The sequence below is a fragment of the Jaculus jaculus genome, chromosome 4, assembly GCF_020740685.1.
Source record: "Jaculus jaculus isolate mJacJac1 chromosome 4, mJacJac1.mat.Y.cur, whole genome shotgun sequence".
Lineage (NCBI taxonomy): Eukaryota > Metazoa > Chordata > Mammalia > Rodentia > Dipodidae > Jaculus > Jaculus jaculus.
The window spans coordinates 176,391,007-176,416,017 of record NC_059105.1 but is presented as its reverse complement, the minus strand read 5'-3'; the positions used below and the strand labels follow the sequence as shown (position 1 = coordinate 176,416,017).

The following is a 25,011-nucleotide window of genomic DNA, read 5'->3' as shown; positions in this document are numbered from 1 at the left end:
TTCTGTGTCTTATAGCACATTTTTCACTGTTCCTATTCTTAATACTACTTTCTTTTCTTTGGCGGGGGCGCCTTTTCAAGGTAGGGTTTCCCTTTAGTCCATGCTGACCTGGAATTCATTATGTAGTCTCAAGGTGGCCTTGGACTCAACAGCGATGTCCAACAATACTATCCTTTTTATCTTGGGGAATTTCTTGTGTCTTTGTTTGGTTTTGCTTCTGATTCTGTGTACCTGAGATCTAAAAAGTAAAAATAAAATGTCTAAATTTTATTTTCTAAAATTTTTTAATTAAATTTGGAGTTACTAACATAGTCACGGTTATATAGAAATGATTTTCATATGTATGGATTCCTTGAGAAAAAGAATTATGAAGCAGATTAATCAAATCCACTTATATTTTTGTGGAAGAAGTAATCTATATCTTTACATGTACATAGTTCCTTTTGAGTTTGGTAAGTGGAGTCTTAAAGTTTAGTTGATTGAAGTTTTTACGAAGCAATTCATTGACTTAATATAAGTATACAAAAGTATAAAACATATGTTAGGAAGTTAATCAGAGAAATGCTTCATTGAATCCCAGTACTAAGCATGGAAAGAAATTCTGCTCTGTTAGTAATTTTAGCTTTATGACATAGGGTCTTTGTTTCAAATGTTTAATATTGGATTTGTAACATAAAAGTAGTTTTAGACAACATGTAAATAAATGACTCTAGCTATGTTCCAGTGAAATCTTATTAACAAAACATCAAATATCTCCTATTAAATGTTAAATCTACTTACTAATAAATGTGTCTGTTTATGTTTGGTAATCTTTTTCATGTCTGTTTTGTTTGCTACTATAGTTGCCACTTCTTTTTATATTACATGTCGGCTTACTAGGCTGTTTTGTATCTAATGTATGACTTGTAGACCACATGTAATTAAGCTCTGACTTAAGTCTGTTTTAACAGAAGTTCTTTTCTTTTACTCCACATCTAGTTAACATTGTAACACTTAATACGTAGTGTAGAAACTTTGCTACTATATTTATGTGATAGTTGACACATATGTGGCCTGTTTGTAAATAACTGATCCCTTGAACAGTATTGTAATGTAGTTACATGGAAGAACTATCAATATATATGCCTATCCGTATGTAATAATGCAAAGTACTTTTTATTATAGCGTGACTAGTTGGTTTACAAGTCATTAATAACTTGTGGTAGAATCAGCACATCTTGTATAGTTCTGTGGAGGAGCGATCCTCAATGTGTCTGTCCGTATGTAGTAATACAAAGTCCTTCAGTATAGCACAGCTACTTTCTGTTTCCAAGAATTGATAAGTGTGGGCAGAATCCACAAATCTTCTTTCTCTTCTAATTTTTGACCATTTAGGTTAAATATTTGCTGATAATTTTGGCCTTCTTTGGTTATTATTCTAGTTATTATCAAATAGTAGAAAATGGAACATTTTGGTAATGTCATGATACACTATGAATAACAGTTTAAATTGCATCATTAATAGTATTGAGAAAATTCAAAACAGCTTAGTTTTGTTTTGTTTTACAATTGCTATAGCATGTTGTTTTTTGAGTGTGTGTGTGTGAAGCCAGAATTTGCTGGGGTCACCACTTTTGTGCCTTTCATCACTGAGCCATCTTGCCAGCCCCCAATCACTTTTTAAGTAATAAATAGGCAGATTTTTTATGTAAATAGTAAACCTGATAAGTGTATATTTCTTTAGTGTGCAGAATAAAAGAAAAATGTCAAATTTTTTAAATCCCGAGTTCTTTTGAATATGCAAATCATTGAAATCTTATATAATCTTATTTTGTCTATTTTTTAAAAAATCTAATTGACTTTTTCTTTCTGTCATGCAAAGGCTGAGAGAGACCTACTTTGTTAATATTGTCTTTATATAAACACTTCTAAATAACACTGCAGAAATGTATTATGTCACCATGAATATGTAGTGTTCTTAATTCTCAACAACTGAGCTTTTTTTTTGTAACATTGAGCTGCTAATGTCTGTTCTTGCAAATCATTAAATACAAGAAGGAATAAACATCTTCTGTCAATAAAATGCACAGGTACAATTGTCTAACTTCCCAGTGATTCAGTTTATATATTCTTCATATTAAGCTCAAGCAGATAATCGTAGAGTGTATATATATATAAATATATGTAACAGGACTTTCATGTGAGTCTGACAAGAGAATGGCATTTTTGGAGTTAATAAAATTGGATTTTAGTTTCATTATGTTATTAAAAACTAATTTTGCAGTAAGTAGCTGAGCATTTGACAGTGATTTAGTATTGAACATGTGTCTACTTCCCCATTAAATTGTTTACACTGATATTTTAAGAGTTGCATTTCATCCTAATCTTAACAAGCCAAGAGATAGAGTGTATTAAATGTTATAGCTAGACTTTTTCTTTCCTCAAACACCAAATAAGACACTTAAGTCCTAGGGGGAAAAAATACCACACATAGCCAGGCATGGCACATGCCTTTAATCCCAGCACTCGGGAGGCAGAGGTAGGAGGATTGCTGTGACTTCATAGTGAATTCCAGGTCAGCCTGAGCTAGAATGAGACCCTACTGCAAAAAACAAAACAATTCTCTCATGTTCAAATAAGCAGGGTTTTCATTTACTCACAAAATCTAGTATGAACTACTGTGTAATAATTTTACATTTAACACCCACGGGTGGTCAGCATGTTAGAGCTGCAAGGAATCCAAGAATGATGAGTCCCAGCCCTTTTTGTTGGTAAAAGATATTTAGTTTCTTTCATAGGCTCAGGAATGATAAATCCAATTCTGATACAAACTGATGTTAACAAGGAAGTATGATGAATAGTTTTACTTCTAGGCATTTTTTTGGCTCCCTCTTCCACACACAAATAAATGAATTTTTTTTTTAAATGAACCATTTGGGGTTCCTTTACAATCAGTCTTCTGAGGACAGAGGGCAGCCATACTGCCCAGATAGAATGCCGTGGTGCTGACACCTGACTTCCACAGGGACTGTTAATGTGCGCATCTTAACCAACCAGCCGAGAAGTTTCACACATCTAACAAATAAAGCATACTGCCTTGCCCAGCACGCTGTTTTAAACTCACTAGCCCTTAGTGCTGGCATCACATCTAAGTACTGTCAGGAAAGGGCTTCAGCAGTGACAAGCTTGGTAGCTGTGTCTAGAAGGTGTGGTCCGCATTGGTAGTTTTGTGTGTTCAGGGAGATGAGACATTCAGAGTTCCCGAAGGCCAATGTGCAGTCAGTGAGTACCCTTATAAAAGCCCATCTTTCCAAGGAATCACATCTCCCCCAAAGTAAGGCACTTCTGAACTTTAATTGGCCAGAGTTGACAAGATCAGTAATGCTCATGGGATGTGTATAAGGAAAAATTCAGAGTCACCACTAAGGACTTCAAGGCATTTTCTGCTCTTGGCATGCTCTGTATTAATATGTAGTTTGTGAACATTAAAGCAAAAAGGACCAATTAAGCTTCAAAAACAGGATTAAAAAATTTAAACTGCCATTATTACTTTATTGGTTGTACCCACATTTGCCCTCTATATATACATACTTATTTCTGACTTTTCAGATACACCCATACTGAGTTGCATAATAGCTATAGTTGCACAGTGCTGGTTCAACGAATATAATTGCAATACATAAAAATCACATGATTGTCTGCAGAAGACAGTTGATGAAGTCTAACATGCCATGATGAAAAGTTTTGGGGAAAAGTAGCGATAGCAGGAACCATACCTCAATGATACAAGGTATATGGCAAGCCTGCAACCTGACCATTAAAAATCAGAGGCAAGAATGACTGCCATTCGCCAATTTAATATTGTGTTCAAGGTCCTAACTAAAGCAGTTAAGACTGGAAGACCTAAAAGAAAAATAAGAAGTGCAACTAACCTTATTTGCAGGTTTTATGATTCTATGCCAAAAAGACCCGTTCAAACCCACAATTAAAAAAATAATCACATTTTCTGAACACCAATATTCTCCCAGTGAATGAAATCAAGAAAAACATCCATAATGACTATAAGAGATAAGCAAGCCAAGGAATAAACCTAACCAAAAATGTAAGCGACATCTATAATGAAAACTTAAATGTTCCTGGGTTGGCAGAACTATTACTGTGAGAATGGGTATATTACCAAAAGTATTCTATTCCTGTCAAAATTGCATCCCCAGCGAGGAGGGCCCCTTCAGAAAAGGGGCAGTATTGAGGGAAAAGATGGTACCAACATGTAGTGTTTATAGACTAAGTATGTCCATAACTAATAAAAATCAATGTAGGGTCTGGAGAAATAGCTTAGCAGTTAAGCACTTGCCTGTGAAGCCTAGGGACCCTGCTTCCAGGCTCAATTCCCCAGGACCCATATTAGCCAGATGCACAAAGAGGCACACGTGTCTGGAGTTCGTTTGCAGTGGCTGGAGGTCCTGGCGTGCCCATTCTCTTCCTCCCTCCCTCCCCCCCCCCCTCTTGCTCTCAAATAATTTTTTTTAATTATGTTAAAAATAAATGTAAAAAATTCTATGACATTGCTAACTAAGCTGGAAAAGTAATCAACAATTCATATGGAATCATAAGAGGACACAAATAGCCAAAGAAATCTAAGGAATAAGCCTAAGCACAGTTGAAAGTATAACATCTCAAGTATAACATCTCAAAGTTCACTTCAGAGCAATACTGGAAAGTGCAGCGCTGGTACCAAAACACAGACTTCCAGATGATTGGATTGGGAGAGAAATCCACGATAAGGAGCCTAAAACAGTGGCAGATGATGCTGGCAAAATGATGTTCACCTGCTGCAGGAAAACTATCTGTCACCTGTCCAACTACCAATTCAAAGTGGATCAAAGACCTTAATCTAAACCTTGAAACTTCCATAGGAAAAAAATAGGGGATACAATGCAAGATATAGGCAAGAGCTTTCTGAGCAGGTCTTGCACAGCGCAGGGCATAGCCCTAAGAATGAACAAATGGGACAACATGAGACTACAAGGCTTCTTTCTGCACGGCGAAAACAGTGTCAGCAAGGTGAACAGCCTTCAGAGCAGCAAAATTGTTGCCAGCCACACCTCAGAAAGGACTAATAGCCAGAATTTACCAAGAGCTGTAAAAACGAACCAGCAAACACTGAGGCCTGTCAAATGGGCTAATAAAAGAAGAAACACAAATGGCTAATAAGTATTTTACAAAATATTCAACCTTCTAGCCATCACAGAAATGGAAACAAACCATTTTGAGATACCCAGTCAGAATGGCTATGATTTAAAAAAACTAACCAATGCTAGCAAGGATGTGGGAAAGAGGAATTCTTGCTGAATTCATTTTTTTAGGAAAAATCAAATACTAGAAAATCTTAGTTTTAGATATCATTGGCTTAATGAAGCTTTCATTAGGCATGCTTTTTAAGACAAACTTTTTAGGGCATCCCTGTAACATAATGATGTTTCAATTAACATTCACTGTACATGGATGACAATGGTCTATTAAGATTATAATGATGCCAAAATCGTGCTGTCACTCAAGGATGAAGCCACCACAAAATGGTAGTAAAATGGATTTTTCCATGTGTTTGTGTACTGCTGGGATACACAAACTCCAAATTACATATACTGCATGACACTTGATGGTAAATAACTATGTTAATTGCATTTGTTAAGACAAAGTTTGACTATGTAGCCCAGGCTGGCCTTGAGCTTCCTATCCTACCCAACTTCCAGAGTGTTGGCATTACCAGTTTGTGCCACCAAGTCCAACTTTGCCTCGTGCTTACTATACTTATTATCTTAGAAAGTACTTTAAAAAGGCATTTTTAAACTGTAAAAGAGTAAGCCTAGGATGCTCACACAATGACAAAATTGTTTAATGATGCATCTCTCATATCCTACCTTCATCAGTTAAATGATATGTGACTAACTAACATTCCGGAAAGAAAAAAAAAACATAGGGATATTAAAAAGATCAGTGGTTTTCAGAGTTTGGAGAAAAGAGAAGCAGGAACTGGTGCTGCACAGGTTTTGTTTTTTGTTTTTTTTTTTTTTTAAGGAAATGAAACAATCTTGTAAACTCATGAACTGTATAACAGAAGAACTCTATTATGAACTATGGACTTGAGGTAACAATGATGTGTCTGTAGAGGGTCACTTGTAGATAACAAATGTGACACTTTGTTGAGGATGTTGGTAATTGAGGTTATTTTGGCGGGGGGGGGGGCGGTATATGGAAAATCTCAGTGCTTTTTCTCAACTTTTCTGTGGACCTAAAACTTCTCTAATGTCTTTAAAATTGCTAGTCATTCACATAAATAGGAAAATACATCTTAAAATAAGAAAAATAAACAAAACATACTTAGAAATGACAAAGATGGTAGGGGGAGGTAAAACAAGACTGTACTTGCAAATATATCGTGTATATTGTAGAAACTATTAAGACATAGCTTGACAAGTTTTGGATAGCTGCTCTCAAGAGATGTTCAGTAGCATGAACAAAGCCATGTAATTCAGTGAGCAGGTGAGTTGTTGCTCTGGGGTATGTGAAATGATTGAAGGTGTCCAGCAGAATTTGACTTGAAAGCATTGATATTTTAGAAAGAATGAATGATAGATGATTGCAGGCATGTGAATTTTTTAACCTAGAAGAATATTTTTAAGAATTCAAGGAAACTTACTTTTAATTGAAGTTTTGTTATTAGGCGTTCCTATTAGTAACATGTTTTCATTAAGATATAAACCTTGACACTAAAGGAGTTAAGTAACTATCCCAAGAGAGCAATGCCAAAGTAAATACTAGAAGGGAGGAAACTGCTGTCAGAATCATAGAGCAATGCCATTCCCACAGCAATTTCGGGGAACCCCTCAACAAGAACAGAACACGTGGAAATAGAACACGTGAGCAGCTAAGATGGCTGGAGATGTAGCTCAGTGGCAAAGCACTTATTTGCTTAATATGCACAGGGCCCTGGTTTTGATCTCTGCCACTGGGAAAAAAATGAGGGAACTAAAGATTAAAATAGAATACTTTCTGTCTGAGAACTCTAGAGGTTGTCATTTGTGATGTTTAATATTTTTGCCTTGAGTCTGAGTGCCTAGATATTTGACTAAGCATTCTAAATGTCAGTATCTTTTTAAATATATACACCGGCTGCACATAATAACTTAAAGGATTTTGGAAGCTGAGAGATTGTTTTGGTTTTCATGCAACAGTGTCTTACTATGTAGTTGAGTCTAGCCTGGACTTTCAATCTTCCGGAGTGCTGAGACTGCACGTGTGTGTCATTGTGCCAAGCTCAATAACTAAAACTTTAAGTGGGATTTTTTTAACCATACCACTTAAATTTAAATAATTTAACTGATTATATAAAACTTTAGCATATTTGTAAAGTACCACATGCTATACAATTACCGGTGTACATTTTGGAATGTTTAAATGAGAATACATGTATGTCTCAGACATCTGTTCTTTAGGATAAAGGAATTCAAAATTCTTTTCTTGGCTTTTGGACCATACAATATATTAGTATTGTAATCAGCTTTCTATTAAGCAGGACAATAGAACTTACCTAAGTGTAATACAGTACTTAGCTGCTGCACGTTTCCTAATCTCAGACTCCCTCCAAGCCTTTGGTAGCCACCATTTTACTCTCAACTTCTGTGAGATCCACATGCGAGCAGGATCACGTGGTATTCATCTTTACATATCCAGCTTATTTATAATAATCTTTTGCTGTTGCAACTGCTATTTTAAGCAGCTGAATAATATTTGTGTGCACATATTCTTTGCTCATCAGCTGATCCTACTTTTATCATTTCATTTCTGATATTATTGGATAATATTCCACTTGCCTAGTTTTGCTTTTGTTTCATGTGATTTTAAGGTCTTATTAAAAAAAAATCCTTGCCCATTCTGGTGTTTTGGCAAATTTCATCTCTTTTACTAGATTTTTAGTTTCATGGCTTAAATTTAAGTCTTAAATATATTTTAAATTTGTTTTTGCAGCTGGTAGGAAATAAGAGTCCATCTTCAGTTTTCTTCATGAGGATATCCAATTTTCCTACCATCATTTATTGAAAAGACTATCCATTCTTACATGTGAGGAGGGAATAAAGAATATATTTCTTGAAAAACCACAATCAACTAGGTATTGGGGTTGTGTACAGGCAAAAAGAATGTATGCATCAAATCAAGATTCCATGTATTAGCACTTGATTTATGTAATTTAGAATTTAAAAATATACCTGCAGTGCAGTCTGTTGCTACAATTAGAATTTGGTCATCAGTGAGGACAGCAAGGTAAAAACCACCATGGTATCTTTCCTTGAGGATTTTTAACTGCCTCTTCAAAACCAAGACTTACCTAAGAATCTTGAGAGAGAATGAATCTATGGATTAAAAATAAATGTGCATTCCTTGGTTTAGAAGTGAAGAGAAATATCAGGTAGAGATGCAAGTAGTTTTTTAAGCATTTTCTAAAAATGATAGGCCTATAAATTTCAAGAACTTTTTGAAAGGCTCCTACTTTCAATTCATGGATCACTACTTGACATTTTCTGTCTGCAAAATATATTAACCTCCAGGTACTGTGAAAATCATCACACTGCCCACTAACAGATTACTAATGAGAAAACTATGTGGGGTTTTTTTTCAAAAAAAAACCATACTGTATAGTAGTATTCACGAAAGGTCACATCAAACAGTCTAGTTCATATGATAAAAAATGCCAGGCACACACCTCTAATCCCAGCAACCGGAGGTAGAGGTAGGACTATCGCCATGAGTTTGAGGCCACCCTGAGACTACATAGTGAATTCCAAGACAGCCCAAGCTAGAGTAAGACCCTACATGAGAAAGCCAAAATAATAATACTAGTTATGTCAGTTCATTTACCTTGAAAGTAGAAAATTAGATCAATCTATTAGACAGTATGCATTATGTATCATTTAATAAAGCTATGTTCTGTAATACAGTCTGAGAATCAAGTGATTAATGTCATTGTGTGAGTATCATACAATGTACTTATACAGTTCAGGGCATGCTCTACTACATACTTAGGGTGTTTGCTATGACTTGTTGCTCCCAGGCTATATACCTGTACAAAATGGTACTATACTGAATGTTGTAGACAACTATGATGAAATGGGAAGTGTTTGTGCATTTGAACATACATAAGGTACAATAACAGAAATGAGAAAAATAGACTCGTATAGGACATTTATTATCAATGGAGCTAGCAGAATGAGAATTTACTCTGGGTTTGTATAAGTGAGTGGGTAATATGTAGGCCTACTACATTATCATATCTACTTTTAGTATTGATAAACAGGATCTGCTATATTAATCTTTGTTTAGTACATTTAACCTAGAAACTTAATATTTTTAGCTTGTGTCTCATTTGTCATGGCATGTAGCTCAACCCACAAATAAACTGTGCAAAAATACTTTATTATCCTTTTACTAAGGATTTCCTATTTTAAGATAATTTTGTCAAAAACTAAATACACATAACGTACACACACACACACACACACACACACACACACACACACACGCTGGCCTAGGTCTCTGCAGGCTGAGTACCCTGTCTTTCATTTCCATATCTTGCCTCACTGAAAATCCTTCAGGGATGATAACAGCCATGAGTCTGTCATCTCTATGATAATTAGGTGACCTTCTGTAATCCTTCATGAGGGATCTTTCCCTGGCTATTCTGGAATTACTGTCACTCTTCAAAACTATGTCTACAGCTTTTGGCTCCATTTCTGCTTTTTAATTTTTATTGTAGATTGCTTATAATCAGAGAATACATTGTGAAACTCCTGTCTATTAATAAAATCTTACAGAGCTCTGGTCCATATTTTTGAGCTTCTTGTAGAGTTTGTTGAGGTCTAAAAAAGTCTTTGCTACAGGCACTACAAACAACAAGGGGAAAAAAAGATAGATGCAGATCCTAAGAAGAGAGCTGCCCCAACATACCTCAAAAGGGGCCCAACTGAAACTAAGGACAACTGGCGAAATTAGCAAGGGTGATGTTTTCCTGTGAACCGGATACCATCACAAAGGGGAAGGAGATCAACGCAGAGAAAAATCAACTCCTACCAAATCAGAGAGCCAAAGCCTCAGAGGCCCCCAACACCTCAGCACTGAAGCAGACCAAAAATGAACCCAACATGGCTCAGGGAAATCTTGCGGAAGAGGGGGCGGAAAGAATGTCAGAGTTACATGTTGGGTCATGATTTGCAGAGACATTTATCATACTAATAACTGGGGGCTAACTCCACAATGCACGACCCATTTTCATTAACAAGGAGGGTCTAATGGGAGGGGGTAGATCACAGATGAGCCTAAATAATGGTACCAAACTGCCTGTATTCACTGAAATGAAAACTAATAAATTAAATTTAAAAAAAAAAGTCTTTGCTACAATCAAATAAGATAAAACTAGGGTTCACTAGGGTTGTGCAAGAGGTTTACAGTAAGGTTTCAAAAAATTGTAGGCATATACCTTCTCAATAAGGTGTATTCCCTCTCAATAAGGTGTATTCCCTCTCAATAAGGTGTATACCCTCTCAATAAGGTGGAGAGGGATAGAGATAGACACTTTACCTCAACATCTGGCCTCCACATATGTGCATACCACATATATTACACATGAAACATGAAAGGGGAAAAATAGAATTATACTCGAAAATCACAGTAGAAAATGTAGAGTAGGGTTAGGCAGTCAGTCATTGGTATAGCCTTGGTTCTCATGTGCAAGTCCCTGGATTCATTCCCCAAGATCTGATGGGATGGGTACAGTAAGAGTATAGTAAATAAAGGAAACCTTAACATTGTCATTTTGTTATCAAATATACGCTGTATAAACGTTTGTGTATATTCATCTGTAAATACAGTTTATTATAGCAGGGCCACCACATACATGTAAGTAAGACTTGGTGCTATGATATCACTAGGAATGTTTTGGCTCCATTACCTTATGAGGTAACTTGTACGTGTATTCCTTTGGCAAAAAAAAAAAAAAAAAAAAATGCCGTGTCTTTGTGATTATAGCTGAAATCATACATATGTAGCCTTTGATTCCAGACATGGTAAATTTTTGAGTATTTTACCTTAAATATTAGTATTCCTATGGATACCTCTGAACTTTGCTCTTGAAAATAAGTCATGTGGAAATGGATTCAGTTGATTTAAACTTTTAAGTACCAGAGCACTGTTTCCTTGAGGACTGACTTTTCCCTACTCTTGATGCTCTGGTGCATGTTGGTCTCAATTCCCATGAAGTATGGAGTTTTCTACTCTGGCTTTGGGGAAATGGAACTGCTTTTGGTGAGCTCTAGTGAATTTTTTCTCTCTAACACTTTTGGGTAATCCCTTTGTCATGCTCATGCGAAGTTATTTATTCTACCAAGGATTGGAGGGAGTCCCCTGTGGGGACAGCTCTCCTCTTCAGTTCTCAGCTCTATCACCTCTGGCCATGTTTACTACTGAAGAACCCTGTTTCTGTCACCTTGATTCCAGGAGGTCCCTGGGCCCTGTTCTGGAAACTTCCAGCCAGAAGCTGGGCAACCACGCTGCATGCTTTGCCCTTCTTTCAGGGGTCATGTTTGCCTAGTAACCAGTTACTTGGTCATGTTCTCAAACTTGGTGCCTCCTAAAAAGTTTTTTATTTTTATTTTTTTTAGGGGTTAGCGGGGTAATTATCATTTCTCCATCTTTTTGAAAGAGACTTACATTGGAATTTGTTTTAACAATGTGTTTGGTACTAAAAGGATGCTTTCAAATCTAGAATAAAATATAAACTTAGCCCGTCTTCTGAAATATTCCCTTGGTCTGGACTTTTAAATTATTTTCCAGCTTCCATCTTCTACTACTTTCTTCACAGATTCCCCATGCTGCCGACACAGTGCTGCCTTTGCAGTTCCTGTTTTTTTATGTGATCCTCTACTTTAGCCACTCCCATTATATGCAAACATTTTATTGTGTTTATTTCATTTTACCATAGGATTATACAGTTTTATAGGATGGGAACCACAGTTATATTTAACAGAATTTCAATCATAACTTGATCTAGGGACTGGAAACCATTGCTATTAGATCATCAAGATAGAAGATACTTGATCCCTTCCACTGAACTATGAATAAGAGCCCTGGATTAAATTCTTTCAAACTTCATAAAAGAAATAAACTTCTATTTCTTTAAGTCATTGTTATTTTTGTTGTTAGTTCTTAACTTGTCCACTTGCAAAGAGCAATTCTGTTATTGTTGTCATTCCCCTTAGTAACTAATCCTGGGGCTACCAGGAAATAGTGACTAAATATAACCCTATATAATCCTCCAAAGCTAAACCGAAAAATCATGTTATAAAAAGATTAGTATATTTATGTCAAGGTATAAAACAAAACATAAATTTAGAAGGTAAATTACAGAGTTAGTAAGTTAAATTAATAGTAATGACAAGTATAGGATTAAAATACAAAATGCATACAAAAATTGCATATAAAAATGGGAAGCAAATACCCTAATAATAGAGTAAACAAGTGACTCAAACATCAGAAACAATAACCCATATGACATATGATAAGCATTTGAAGAAATCCTCTAATGTTTTAATAGGGAAATAAAATTAAAGTAATAAGATACTATTATTGGAATAAAAATATTTATAAACAATATCACCTCTCTGCCTTTTGTCTCAAATCAAGGGCAAAGGTTTTAAAAATGAGAATGCCTGTTACCATCAGTAACACAAGAAGGCTTTCATGCACAATGGGAGATGTTACCAACACTTCCTTTTTTGGAAAACAATCAACAATATTAAAATAATGACTGTATAATTTTTGACTTAACATTCTCCATGATCATATCCCCAAGTAAAAATCAGAAGGCACATACAAGGTTATTTATTACAAAAATGTGAGGGTGTGTGTATGTGTGCATGCACAAGCACATATGTTTGTGTGTGTGTATGAACTTAACTATATATATATATAGTTTATAATGATTCTTGTATAAGTACTGTATCTTTAATCCACTCTCAGAAGCATATGTTCTTCTGTTCTTAGAAAGATGAAACCATCATTCAATATTCACACATGAAGTATTTTCACAAATTTCCTCATGCTGGAATACAACTGGGTACTGACAAAGATGAAAAGTGTGAGACTTAAAAATCCTTTTTTTTTTTTCTCATTCTTTTAATTCACTGAAAAATCAATATGGAAGACATCTTTACTTCTGTGTAACTCCTAATATGTTCTAACATTTTTTATAATACTGACCCTTCAGTTTATGTCAGGAACAGGAGAGACTCACTACTGTTAGGAAATTTGTGTCAAAAGTACATATAATCTCTCTGGCCCTCAACAAATTGAGTGAATCTCTGCAGTCAATGCTAGACAAGACTACTTCTAGCAATTGTTATAGCACAACTTTAGATTTGATTTTTGGTTCTGTGTACTTCATTGATTTATTATGACCACATTTTAAGTTTTGTCATCATTAACATACTAGAGAATTTCTAAGAGATATCTATGTTGAAAATAGTTACTTCCATTTTACTCTCAATTTGGGGACTTGATTATCTGGATAGAGTAACTGTTGGCAGAATTTAGTTTTCACCTGATCTTTGAAGACTCTGCTTAATATTCATGCCCCTGTTTTCATTCCTACTCTCTGTTTAATCCAAGTAAGAAGTTACATACACCTCACCCTCCTGGAGTGGTAATGATGCCATAAACTAAATCCGAATCTCCAGTTACAATACCTGTTTACCTGTCCATCTGAGAACCACCCAATACCATCTAGGCCCATCAGCACCTCACTCACTCTGCCCTGTCTTGAGCTACGTTCTGTAGATTCCGCCTTCAACCCTTCAGTACAGATTCTTCCCCCTTCGTCTCCACCACCTGTCCCCAGAGTCTCTTCTCTGGTGTCTTGCCTGTTGACTAGTCACAAATGGAAACAGGCTTATAATTTTTAACAGTTGCCTCTCATTTATTCCAACCCTTCTGAAAACCTGCCTGGTTAGTTTTCACTGCATTTTGACTCCTCAGAGCTCATTGACAGGTAAGTCAAATTATTCTGTGTGCTCTATCAGGATTAGATATTTTTTAAATGTCCAAACATAACACACCCTTTTTTATTTTCAGCCCTAAGCACGTGAAAATGGCTTGTGGTCTCCCAAAGGCCAGACGGAGAGCTTTCATGTCTGCGTCAGTCAGGATGGTCTTTCACTTGCTTCATCTCATGTTGCCTGGGTGTCTGTGAGGTGATTGCTGCCAGTTCACCACTCTAATTAAATCATATTCCTGTAAGAAGCAACAAAGAGCACCCCAATTAGGATGCCATATCGGCTCTTTAGAATAACTGATTAGTCGTAATTATGTAGTACATTCAGCATTCATTATTAGCACATTTCTGTCCTCAGTACCACCATAATAAAAAGTCTTCAGTATAGTTATCTATCTTCTCTTTCTCCCCAGTAGAAAATGGTGACTTAATGGACTGGGGGAATATTGATGCAGAACCGGCCCATCAACAGTGAGAATGCATTAATTATCTGCCATTACTCAGAATTTCACTTTTTGGCATCACGTCTCCAAAGTTATTTTATTTATTTATCTATTTTTGGTTTTTCAAGGTAGGGTCTCAGGGTCTCTTTTTATTCAATTCACTATATAGTCTCAGGGTGGTCTTGAACTCACAGTGATCCTCCTACCTCTGCCTCCCAAGTGCTGGGATTAAAGGTGTGCGCCACCATGCCTGGCCTCTACAAAGTTATTTTAAGGATAGTTCAGAGAGCCATTTACTTCCAGAGAAACATTTCAGGTTTAATAAAAGGGTTTCAAGTCTTGGAAGAATAGCTAAAACTTTAAAGCCTTGACTACTTTGTTCTTTTTTCTATAGTAACCAGCTAGCTGTTTGCCTCATCTCGAGATTCAGGGAAAGAAAATTCTCTGGGTGCTGTAAGAGGCAAATTGCAAGGAATTTTTTTTTGACAAAGCCTTCTTAAAGTTGTAGTTTTTGGAGGGAAAATTAATGTTACCAGAACTCATATCATAATTGTAATGTCACAGTGCCTCTGACATTGAGTTTGCAGCACCCACAATATGAGCAAATTGAGGCTCAGGCAGGAAGACCATGAGTTTCAGGGCAGGCTCAGCAATTACATAATATTTTGTATCAAAATTTAATAATGAAAAACTGTGTGAGTATATAGCTCAGTGGTAGAGCATTTGCCTACCTTTATGAAGAAGCCTGGTTTAAGTCCCCAGTACTGCAAAAGTGGAATGAATAAATAATAATCATTTGCTTATTTGTAAAATAGGTATAAAAAAATCTATCTCTTTGCTATTAGGCTTAAATGAAGTCACATATACAACATAGAACAGTACTTGGAATGTAGTAGTAATAAATATTATAACCTAGTATTTCAAGAGTATGTAAGTAAATAGTAGGCCGCTGCTATTAACGATCATATCAGTGAAATGGAAAAGGCTAAGTCCGTGCTCAGAATCTCTGGAGAGAGTAACTCTAGGGCCCCAGACATGGTTGTTGCCTCTCTTATTAATAGTGGCTAAACCGATTATGCAGTAGCACTTGGAGAATGGGTCAAATTAGTCTGTGGATTACAGTTCTAGAAATGGAATTGTTTACTGGCGTCTCACACTCTTGCCTTTGAGACATTTTGGGTGCCAAATCCAGATCTATGGGTTCAACTGCTCAAAACCAGCAGACAAATTTAGAAACAATGGCTAACCTGAATGAGGCCACCACTGTTGACCTTGAAGAGTGTATAAATGCCTGAGTTAGCCCTGGTCTGCTCATTTCTCTTATTCTTTGCAAAGTAGGATTTCTTGTTCGTTTGATTTTGCTCTCTCCCTTCCTTTCTACAAACCTATAGCAGGTCTAAAAGTTGCTATTTTTACTGATATTTTAACCATGAAGTTATTCGTTATATTCAATAAGACATTTTAAGAAAACATGTTTACAGAATGGTGCACTTGATCTGAGGTAAGTTTTTTTGTGTTTTCTTTTTTTTTTTTTTTTTTTGAGGTAGGGTCTCGCTCTAGCCCAGGCTGACCTGGAATTCACCATGTAGTCCAGGGTGGCCTTGAACTCATAGTGATTCTCCCACCTCTGCCTCCCAAGTGCTGGGATTAAAGGCGTGCGCCACCACACCAGGTGCAGTAAGAATTTTAAGAGCACAATGTCTTTTCGTTCAATCTGATGCTATGGAAATGGGCCTCTGTTGTACTTCAAAGCTGAAGACATGTCTGTCTGAACATGGACTCGCCCAGACTTGAATCTGGAAAACAAAAGCCAAAACTTAATGATTCTGGTGGTAAAAGTATTTTGGCAACTCTTGGCATTTCCTGCCTAGTTTACTAAGTGTTTATTGAAGTTAATTGAACTTGAGTGCACAATAGGCCAGGCATACTACACTTGGGTGCACCTAAACATTTGTGAAAATATAATGTATTTGGTTAAAACTCCTGGGATAAGTTTATAAAATTCCGAATATATTTAAAAATGAAAATTATACAAGTAATAACATAAATTTATGTTTAAACTACCCTTTAAATACACTAAATATATTTAATGTATGTCTTTTGTGTTGAATCATAATACTAGCAGCTACAAAACAGGTGTTAACTATTAGGCAGATTAGGAATATCATGACATTAACAATCTATTCCAGCTAGTATTTGCTGTCTGCTGCTAGTATTTTGTGTCAGAGCATCTCCAGCATGAGTTCTGATGCACAGACACAAAAGCTCAGCCATCCTTGTCCTTAGTACTCCTTTCTAGATGTAGCATCATATCTTTTCTCAAACTTTTGCTCAAAAATGTCCATATTCTCATTGCTCAACTGTTGTCAGAAAGCGAATTTAAATATTTTTGTTGATCATTGTTATACTACCTTACAAATTATAGGTCACTGAACTAGCTGATATTAAGGAGCTTTCTATTCTAAAAATACCATAGATACAAATAAGCCTAGAATTACATTTCTGGTCTACACCACACTGGAGCATAAAAAAGGACACTGAGCTCCAGGGTTATGTGGACCATTTAGTGAGGTCCTTTCCCAAAAAGACAAAAAAGTAAAAAAAAAACCCATGGGATAGTACAATTAATATTTCTTGGGTTGAATACATTTATCTAAAAATTATGCTATATGAAGTATTTTTATTTTATTGTGTGCAAAGGACTTTAAATATAGCAAACCTATTCCCTGCATTGTATTATTTATATTTTGTCATGAATATGGACATTTATTTATTTGACAGAGAAAGAGGGAGCGAGAGAGAAAGAGAATGTGCGCGCCAGGGCTTCCAGCCACTGCAAACAAACTCTAGACGCCATGTGCCCCCTTGTGCATCTGGCTAACGTGGGTCCTGGGGAATCGAACCTGGATCCTTTGACTTTGCAGGCCAATGCTTAACGGCTAAGCCATCCCTCCAGCCCTGACAATTAAATAATACAGAATAAATATTACCATCGTACAAGTAGCAAGAGACCTAAGAATTCTCTAGTAGAGAGAGCCAACCTAGAAAACAACTTCCTGTAGGAAAGTTGACTAGTGGTACATACAGAATGACTGAAAATTAACCTGATGAAGGAAGGCAGTGCTGAGTACCACATCATAAGTGAACACCTCGATGTCAGAGAGGGCTTTGAGATCCTATTGGTGGTGTCCCCACTAGGCCCTGCCTGGAGGTGAGAGAGCAAAAGAGGCAGGAGAGAGAGATGAGGCAGGAAAGAAAGAAGAGTGACCTAGGCTCTGTTAACCTTTAGGGTATAATCTAAATTTGAAGAGGTATTAAGCACATAGTAATACAGCCATGTTTCTCTATTTTTAACTTCACTCTAGAATGGTGCTGTCAAGAGAACAATTAAAACAATGAGGCATTAAGCCACAAAAGAAAAGATGATGGTTTTGTCTGGGGTATATGGAGGGGAATGAAGACTTGTAGATGGATTTGCATGTTATTTAAAGAGTCAGAAGAGCTCAGCAGTTTATTGAATAGAAAAGAGAAGGGAAAAGCAAGGAGCAAATATGATTCATGATCTTGGATTCAAAATTAGGAGAACCAGTTGTTTGAAGCTCTATGTCTCTGTGTTTTATGTAAGATAATACATGTCCCTCTCAGAGCACCTGTGAGTTTAAAGCATTATGTATAAAACACTACCTAGTAGACTTATGTATAATATTCAGGTCCATTTAACATTCCACTAGGTTGTAAAATGTCCCTGTTAAAAGCACAAACAGAGGTAAGAGGGTTATGCTTCCTTTACTTCTATCATTCTGCATTTTGCTTTGTCCCAATATCAATTCTCACCATATTGTATTGTGCCAACTTGTTTCTGTGTCTTCAGTTAAGTGTCTACATATAGTGAGAATTTCTTGAGGTCTTACTACTCTTCAACCCACAGACCTGAGGAGAGCATATTTTAAAATTAATATATATGACAGAATTTAATCAGAGGTATTTCTCTGTATGAATAGTAAAACAGCTCAGTGAGGTACCCTGGATCTTGGTGAGAAACTGGGAGATAGGAAAACGCATAAACAGATGAAAGACCTAGCAGAAACTGGGAGAGATGAAGTGGAGGAAAGAGTTTAGAAATGTCAGATGCCCACAGTCTAAACTGGGGTGGGTCTTTACAGTGCTATATAGCTTTGGTCGCTGTGATGGGCCATCTGATTAAATGAAAATAACAACACAGGGAAGATGTTAGTTCATGGCACTCCATGCCAGCTGGCTAAGTTGTTTGTGGTACTGTAGCGAGGCAGTAGATCACAGCATGAAAGTTGTGGTGGAACAAAGCTTATCCCTGCATGGCAGCCTGGGAACAAGGGAGCAAAGGGCAGCAGAAACCAATGGACCTTTCCCACCAGGTACCACCTCTTCATGGCCACTTATCTAGGAATTCTTCAATGGATCAATCTATGGATGAAGCTAGCACCTTTATCCAGTCACTTTTAAATAGTGCCAACAGTTGGAAACAAACCCTCAACGAATGAGCATTTGGGGATCTTTTATACCCAAACCATAACAGTTAATTAGCTGATCACTGACTTGCTCAACATGCTTGATTTATTATTCAATTAAACATTTTCACATTCTTCCTCAAGAAGCTTAATCTGGCTGATGTCCCGGCTTTTATGGAGACCCAGACTGCATATAAAGAAATAGGTATGATTGCTGGGTAGAAGGTGGCAGATTTGTGTATAAAGACTCAGTACTTAGAAGTGTTCTTTTTGAGTGAAGGCATATAATAGGATAACCCAGCTTCATGAATGTTACAAGGCATCAGCACCATTGGTCTGCAGTCATGTTCATAATTAAGAGCATCTTGTGGCACTCTCCAGATTTATGGTGTTCACTGGGCCTTGTAATTCAAATGTGTTTCGTTTACTGCCTGGAGACATATATTCTAGCTCATTTGGAATTGTTAATGTGCTCGGTAATTCTTTTCCTCTGTAAAACAACTGGACAAATGTTTTCTCATTTTTAGTCATTTTTCCCCCCAATATGAACAATCAAAAAGACTTTGTCAAAAGATATAGTGTTTGTTTATTCAGAGGGAGATTGCTACTTCAGTGTTAGCATTTTTGCATCATGGTTTCCTGACAACAGGAAGCTTGGAAAGTAAACACACATAATAATCTACCTGATAAAGAACTCAAGGGAACCTGGTTATTTATAATGAGACCACCTTGGGAAATAACACTTGGACAATTTGTAATAGGCATCAAATGAGTCTCTGCTTATGGCTAAAGCACGAAAATGCCAACACTGTATAATGCTCCATCTACAGCCTTCTCTCAGAAGCTTACTACACAATCCTAATCAAAAGAGAAAAGCGGGCTGGAGAGATGGCTCATCAGTTAAGGCATTTGTCTGCAAAGCCAAAGGACCCTGGTTTGATTCCCCAAGACCCATATAAGCCAGATGCACAAGAAGGTGCATGCATCTGGAGTTCGTTTGTAGTGGCTGGAGGTCCTGGTGTGCCCATTCTCTCTCTTTGTTTCTCTCTCGCGCTCTCTCCCCATTTCGCTCTCTGTCTCTAAAATAAATAAATAAAATATTTTTTTTAAAAAAAAGAGAGAGAAAAGAAGGCTGGAGAGATGGCTCAGCAGTTAAGGCACTTTCCTACAAAACCTAATGACCCAGGTTCGATTCCCCAGTCCCCATGTAAAGCCAGGTGCACAGTGGCACATGCACCTGGAGTTAGTTCATTTGCAGTGACCACTCACTCTTTTTATCCTATACCTCTCTACTTTGCAAATAAGAGAGGAGTGAAGAATAGGTTCACTCTGGCAAGCAGAGGACTAGAGTCCTCCCAGGGATGATTGCCATCCAAGCACTAACTTTCTTCCTAACATGCTTAGTCAGGTTTTGCTCAGATGAGCTGAAAAACTTGTATCTCAATTTATCCTTTCCACAAAATAGCTTCCCACCCCCTGCTTTTTCTCTTGTTAACTTGGTACTGGATGATTCACTAGGTATCTCACTAAAATAAATGAACGCATGTTGATGCAAACGGAAGAGTGGTGTCTCATATGCAGCCCAGTCCCTGAAAGGATGGAAAGTAGGAGGGGACGATCTGTGTGACTGCCACGGGCTGACTAATTGCACGCACAAAGATACCTATCTAACGCCTCTTCAAACCCAGCTTGTGGATAGCCTTGTCGTCGTCAGAACACCCTGTGAGTCATGGACGCAGGAGAAGGTTCCCTCACTGTCAATGGAGATGGTTATTCCTGGTGAACTTCACCAGTGCTTCCACCTTCTCTACTCCCCTCCCTCTTCCTTTCCCCTCCCTATAGCTATACTCAGATGAGATCTGGGACTTTGGAAGTACCCACTGCTGTGGAAATTGAGTAAACTCCATATCACCTGCACTGAAAGAAGGGAATGTCACCTCCAGACAATCATATCCTGAAGGACACACACATTTTTATCACTAATAAATACTAATACTAATACTAATACTAATACTAATACTAATACTAATACTAATACTAATACTAATACTACTTGTTGGAATAACTTACCCCCTTTGTCACCTTATTCTGGGTCGATTCACTTATGCCTAGAAGCAGCTAGATACTTCAAAGTATCAATTCCCTCTGGTCCTATCGAGAGACCTAGTGTCTACACATTGATGTTCCTCAAGCTAGCCCATCATACTACTTGCCAAGGTCAGATGCGATAGGTCCCTGTATTAGTCAGGGTTCTCTAGAGGAACAGAACTGCTAGGATGAATTATTTTAAAAAAGGAAATTTATTGGATTAGCTTTCAGTAGTCCAGTAGCAGCTGCGGGCAGGAGAATCAAGGAACCCGGGAGCTGCTCAGTGCTCTTGGCCAAATGGCTCAGCAGTCTGGATCCAGCCCTGCAGGCCTGGAGGTTTCCCGAGGACCCACTGGCTTTCGATCTACTCAGGTCTGCAGTTGACATTGGTTTTCAGTCTATGCTGGAAGGCAGCTAGCAGCTCCGGCAACCAAGTGGAAGAAAGGAAGGGCTTTTTACATCCAGAGCTTCCTTATATAAAGTCCCCTCTGAGAGGGGCTGCTGCCTCTGGGGAAGGATTCCTCCTTCAGTGAGTCCTTCCTGGAAACAACCTCAGAGACCCACCTGAAAGTGATTTCTGTGGATTACTTAACAGATCAAGTTGACAACACCTTAACTATCACAAGTCCCATTTGACTTTTATTGGCCCCAAGCACTTTTGCCTTTTAGGGGCATTTTCTCTACAAAATTATTAAAAGTTATATATTAAATCTTATTGCTATGAGACAAATATAATCGGAAATTATTATTATATACCATCAGTATCTTATTTATATATTTTTCTTCTCATTTTCAGGGAATTAATACATTTTCAATGGCTCCTGGAGGCACTGTTGGTTCTAGGCGCTATGTCTAGCAGATAATTGGGCTCTGTTAAAGTCAGATATTCTTGAGTCCACATGTATCCGTCCTAAACTTGAAACAGCAAAGGCATAAACAGTGTACTCTTTGGTCTGTCTCTTCTGGATGATTTCTCATTTTAGACACAGATGCCTCAGTTCAACTCCTCCACCTTACCTGTCTTTTGCAAAATGAATCCTTTCAGGTCACCTTTATTCCTACCTTTCTCAGTGACTACTTTCAAGGGAGATGGATCTATCTGAGCTTGGAGAAGCTGCAGCTCTCCTCAGAAGAAATGAGTCTGACCACCTGCTACCAGCCCTGCCCTTTGCAGGTAAGACTCGGGGTAGTTTTTGGCTTGACTTCAAGTGCGGCAAGTTTTTGCTTTATTGAGATGAGTCATCTGCTTCCAGGGCCCAACTTACTTCCACAGGGAACAAGCAATCACTACAACTCTGGCTGTGAGCAGCTGAGGCGCTCAGTGTCCAGGCAAGGGATGGAAGTTTTCAAGGTAAAGGAGGATGGCTTGGGGCAGCCTAGACTCGGGAATTGTTTATGTGGGTGCTCAGATGAGGGTCCTCTTCCCGGAACCACTGTTGTAACACCTACAGTCTAAGGAGTTGTCACAAGAAAATCCCTTCTTAGAATTCACTTAGTTATCAGTGAATCAATACTTTAGCTAGGAGGGAACTGTGACTTTGATGGGAAGCAGTATGAGAAAGGAAGAGATGCTTGGAAGGCCGGAGAATGGTAAGTGGTCCTGGGCCTCATCGGGCTTCCCTACTCTTTGAACTTGACCATCTGATTGTTTTCTATATCACTAGGGTGTTTCAGGCAATACTAAAGGAAAGATTATTAAGATGTTCACCCTGTGATTTATAATTTCTTGATACTTCAAGTGTAGTCAAAGACCAAGATGAAAATCTCTAAGTAAATGTTACCCTCACTCTTTTTACATGTCTGGGTTGCCTGGCCATCCTTTGTATTGCAACTAATTGGAAGTTTGAAAGTCATATTCACAGTCATCTACATGCCTTAATTCCAAAATTATTCAAAAATACCCCATAAAAGTTGAATATTGTTCTGGTCCTCAGAATTAGTCAGCATTAGACTTTAATGTGACCAATTATAATTCACATCATTCATATAGGACATTGTGTTTCCATTATTGATCCTGGGTCAGTTTCCAGTTTCAGTCCTTGGATCTCTTTACTGTGATTGGATTACCAAGTAGCTAGTTGTAATCCATCAGATTGATACAATAACAGAGTAGTCTCTGGGGTCGGACTGGGTGGTGCAGAGGCCCATCACAGGTACTTAGGTAACCAAGACATGGTAGTCATAGTGCTGCTACGGAGAATATCAAAATTGGGTTAAAGCATTAATGATAATTGGATGATTTGTTTATTAGAATCATCACTATGAATGTTTCAGCAACCAATATATTCTTGATTAATTTTTGTCAGAAATATATCAGCAGCAAAGAGATAAAAGTCACCAAAGACTATTCATCTCCTTGGACCAGAAGACAATAGAGTTCCCTCCTCTAACCTCAGGCAATATGTAAACAATATGATAGTGAATATTGGGGCCATAGTTTTGGGTTTCAATTCCCTGTTCTTTTTTAAATTTTTTTTTTGTTTATTTTACTTATTTATTTGAGAGCTACAGACAGAGAAAGAAAGAGGCAGAGAGAGAGAGAGAGAGAGAGAGAGAGAGAGAGAGAGAGAGAGAGAGAGGGAGGGAGGGAATTGGCGCGCCAGGGCCTCCAGCCACTGCAAACAAACTCCAGACGTGTGCGCCCCTTGTGCATCTGGCTAACATGGGTACTGGGGAATCGAGCCTCGAACCAGGGTCCTTAGGCTTCACAGGCAAGCGCTTAACCACTAAGCCATCTCTCCAGCCTCCAATCCCTATTGCTAATGATCTCTTGCTGTATAATGAAAACAAGTAATTTCACTTTATTAAATAACCCTTTTATCTCAGCAATCAAAGTTAGATAAAGAATACTCATACTGTCTACCTTCCTCCATTGTGATGAGGACCAAATAATGCTACAGATGTGAAAACAAAGGACAATGCATTGTAATTACAACCAGAAAAGGAGACTAGAGTTGCTTGAGTAGATGTCCTAGTAGTATTAGTGATAAAGACAAAAGATCATGCCAAACAACTTTACTACATTAGAAGAGGTAAAGTATCTAAGTAACATACCTACAAAATTAAGTTCATTATAATCCCAGTTTTATTCCATTGCATAGGACAGGGACTCATAAGAAATGATTCAGAGAGAGAATACTGGTTACCTCTGCGTGTTTATGGGTGTTACTCTAACATTCAATTTTTTTTTTACACATTTCACATTTTTAATAATAAAGACATATTACCTTCATACCATAGTAGATACTAGTCATCTCAAAATAAGTGACTGTATGGATAAAATCTCCTTCTTTCATGGATACAAAACACGAGACACTATGAGATGAGGGGATTGTTTACAGCTCGTTCCCACAAGGCCTGTTCAGAAATCCAGGTTGCCCAACTCTGTGCAGAGTAGTCTGCATTCCTTTTTGGTCATAAGGAGTTAAAAGTTGACTTATTTAATTTACTTTCACTTTAAAGAAATCCCTGTCATGTACTGTGCCTCAAATAGTGAAAGGCTTCTGAAAATTCTGTTTCACGCCCTTCCCATGGGTGACGAAAGTAATTCACCATAGGGCAGGTGATGAATTTTCTTCTTGAAAGAGATACTAGAGAAAGGAAGGCTTAGTGACCACCAAGGAGAACCAAACATGTATGCAAAGGCAAGGAGCTTTATTTCGGGCTTAAGCTTGGACTCTTGACTTCACCAATACAGTGGATCCATACAAGAGCCCTGAGCAGCAGGGGGGGAAGGTTTTTTATAGGGATTTGAACAAGGAAGTAGGGGAATGGTTACATGATTGGTAGATTTAAGTAGTAGCTGCACTTGTATTTTTCTGATAGGCTTAGGATGCTTGGGGGCAGAGCTGGTGGGCAGGGGGCTAGGGGAATTTCAAGCAGATTAGGTTACCTTTATTGTGATTGGCTATGTGTG

The 25,011-nt window shown here is 37.6% G+C and overlaps 1 protein-coding gene across 1 annotated transcript in view; it reads left to right on the top strand.

Moving 5' to 3' along the window:
* Window positions 1-22,184: 22,184 nt before the first annotated feature.
* Myh15 (myosin heavy chain 15) overlaps window positions 22,185-25,011 on the top strand; it is a 112,479-nt gene continuing 109,652 nt past the window's right edge. Inside the window, exon 1 of the mRNA XM_045148051.1 lies at window positions 22,185-22,269. Within this exon, the coding sequence (XP_045003986.1) occupies window positions 22,185-22,269 (85 nt within the window). The remainder of the gene's footprint in view (window positions 22,270-25,011) is intronic.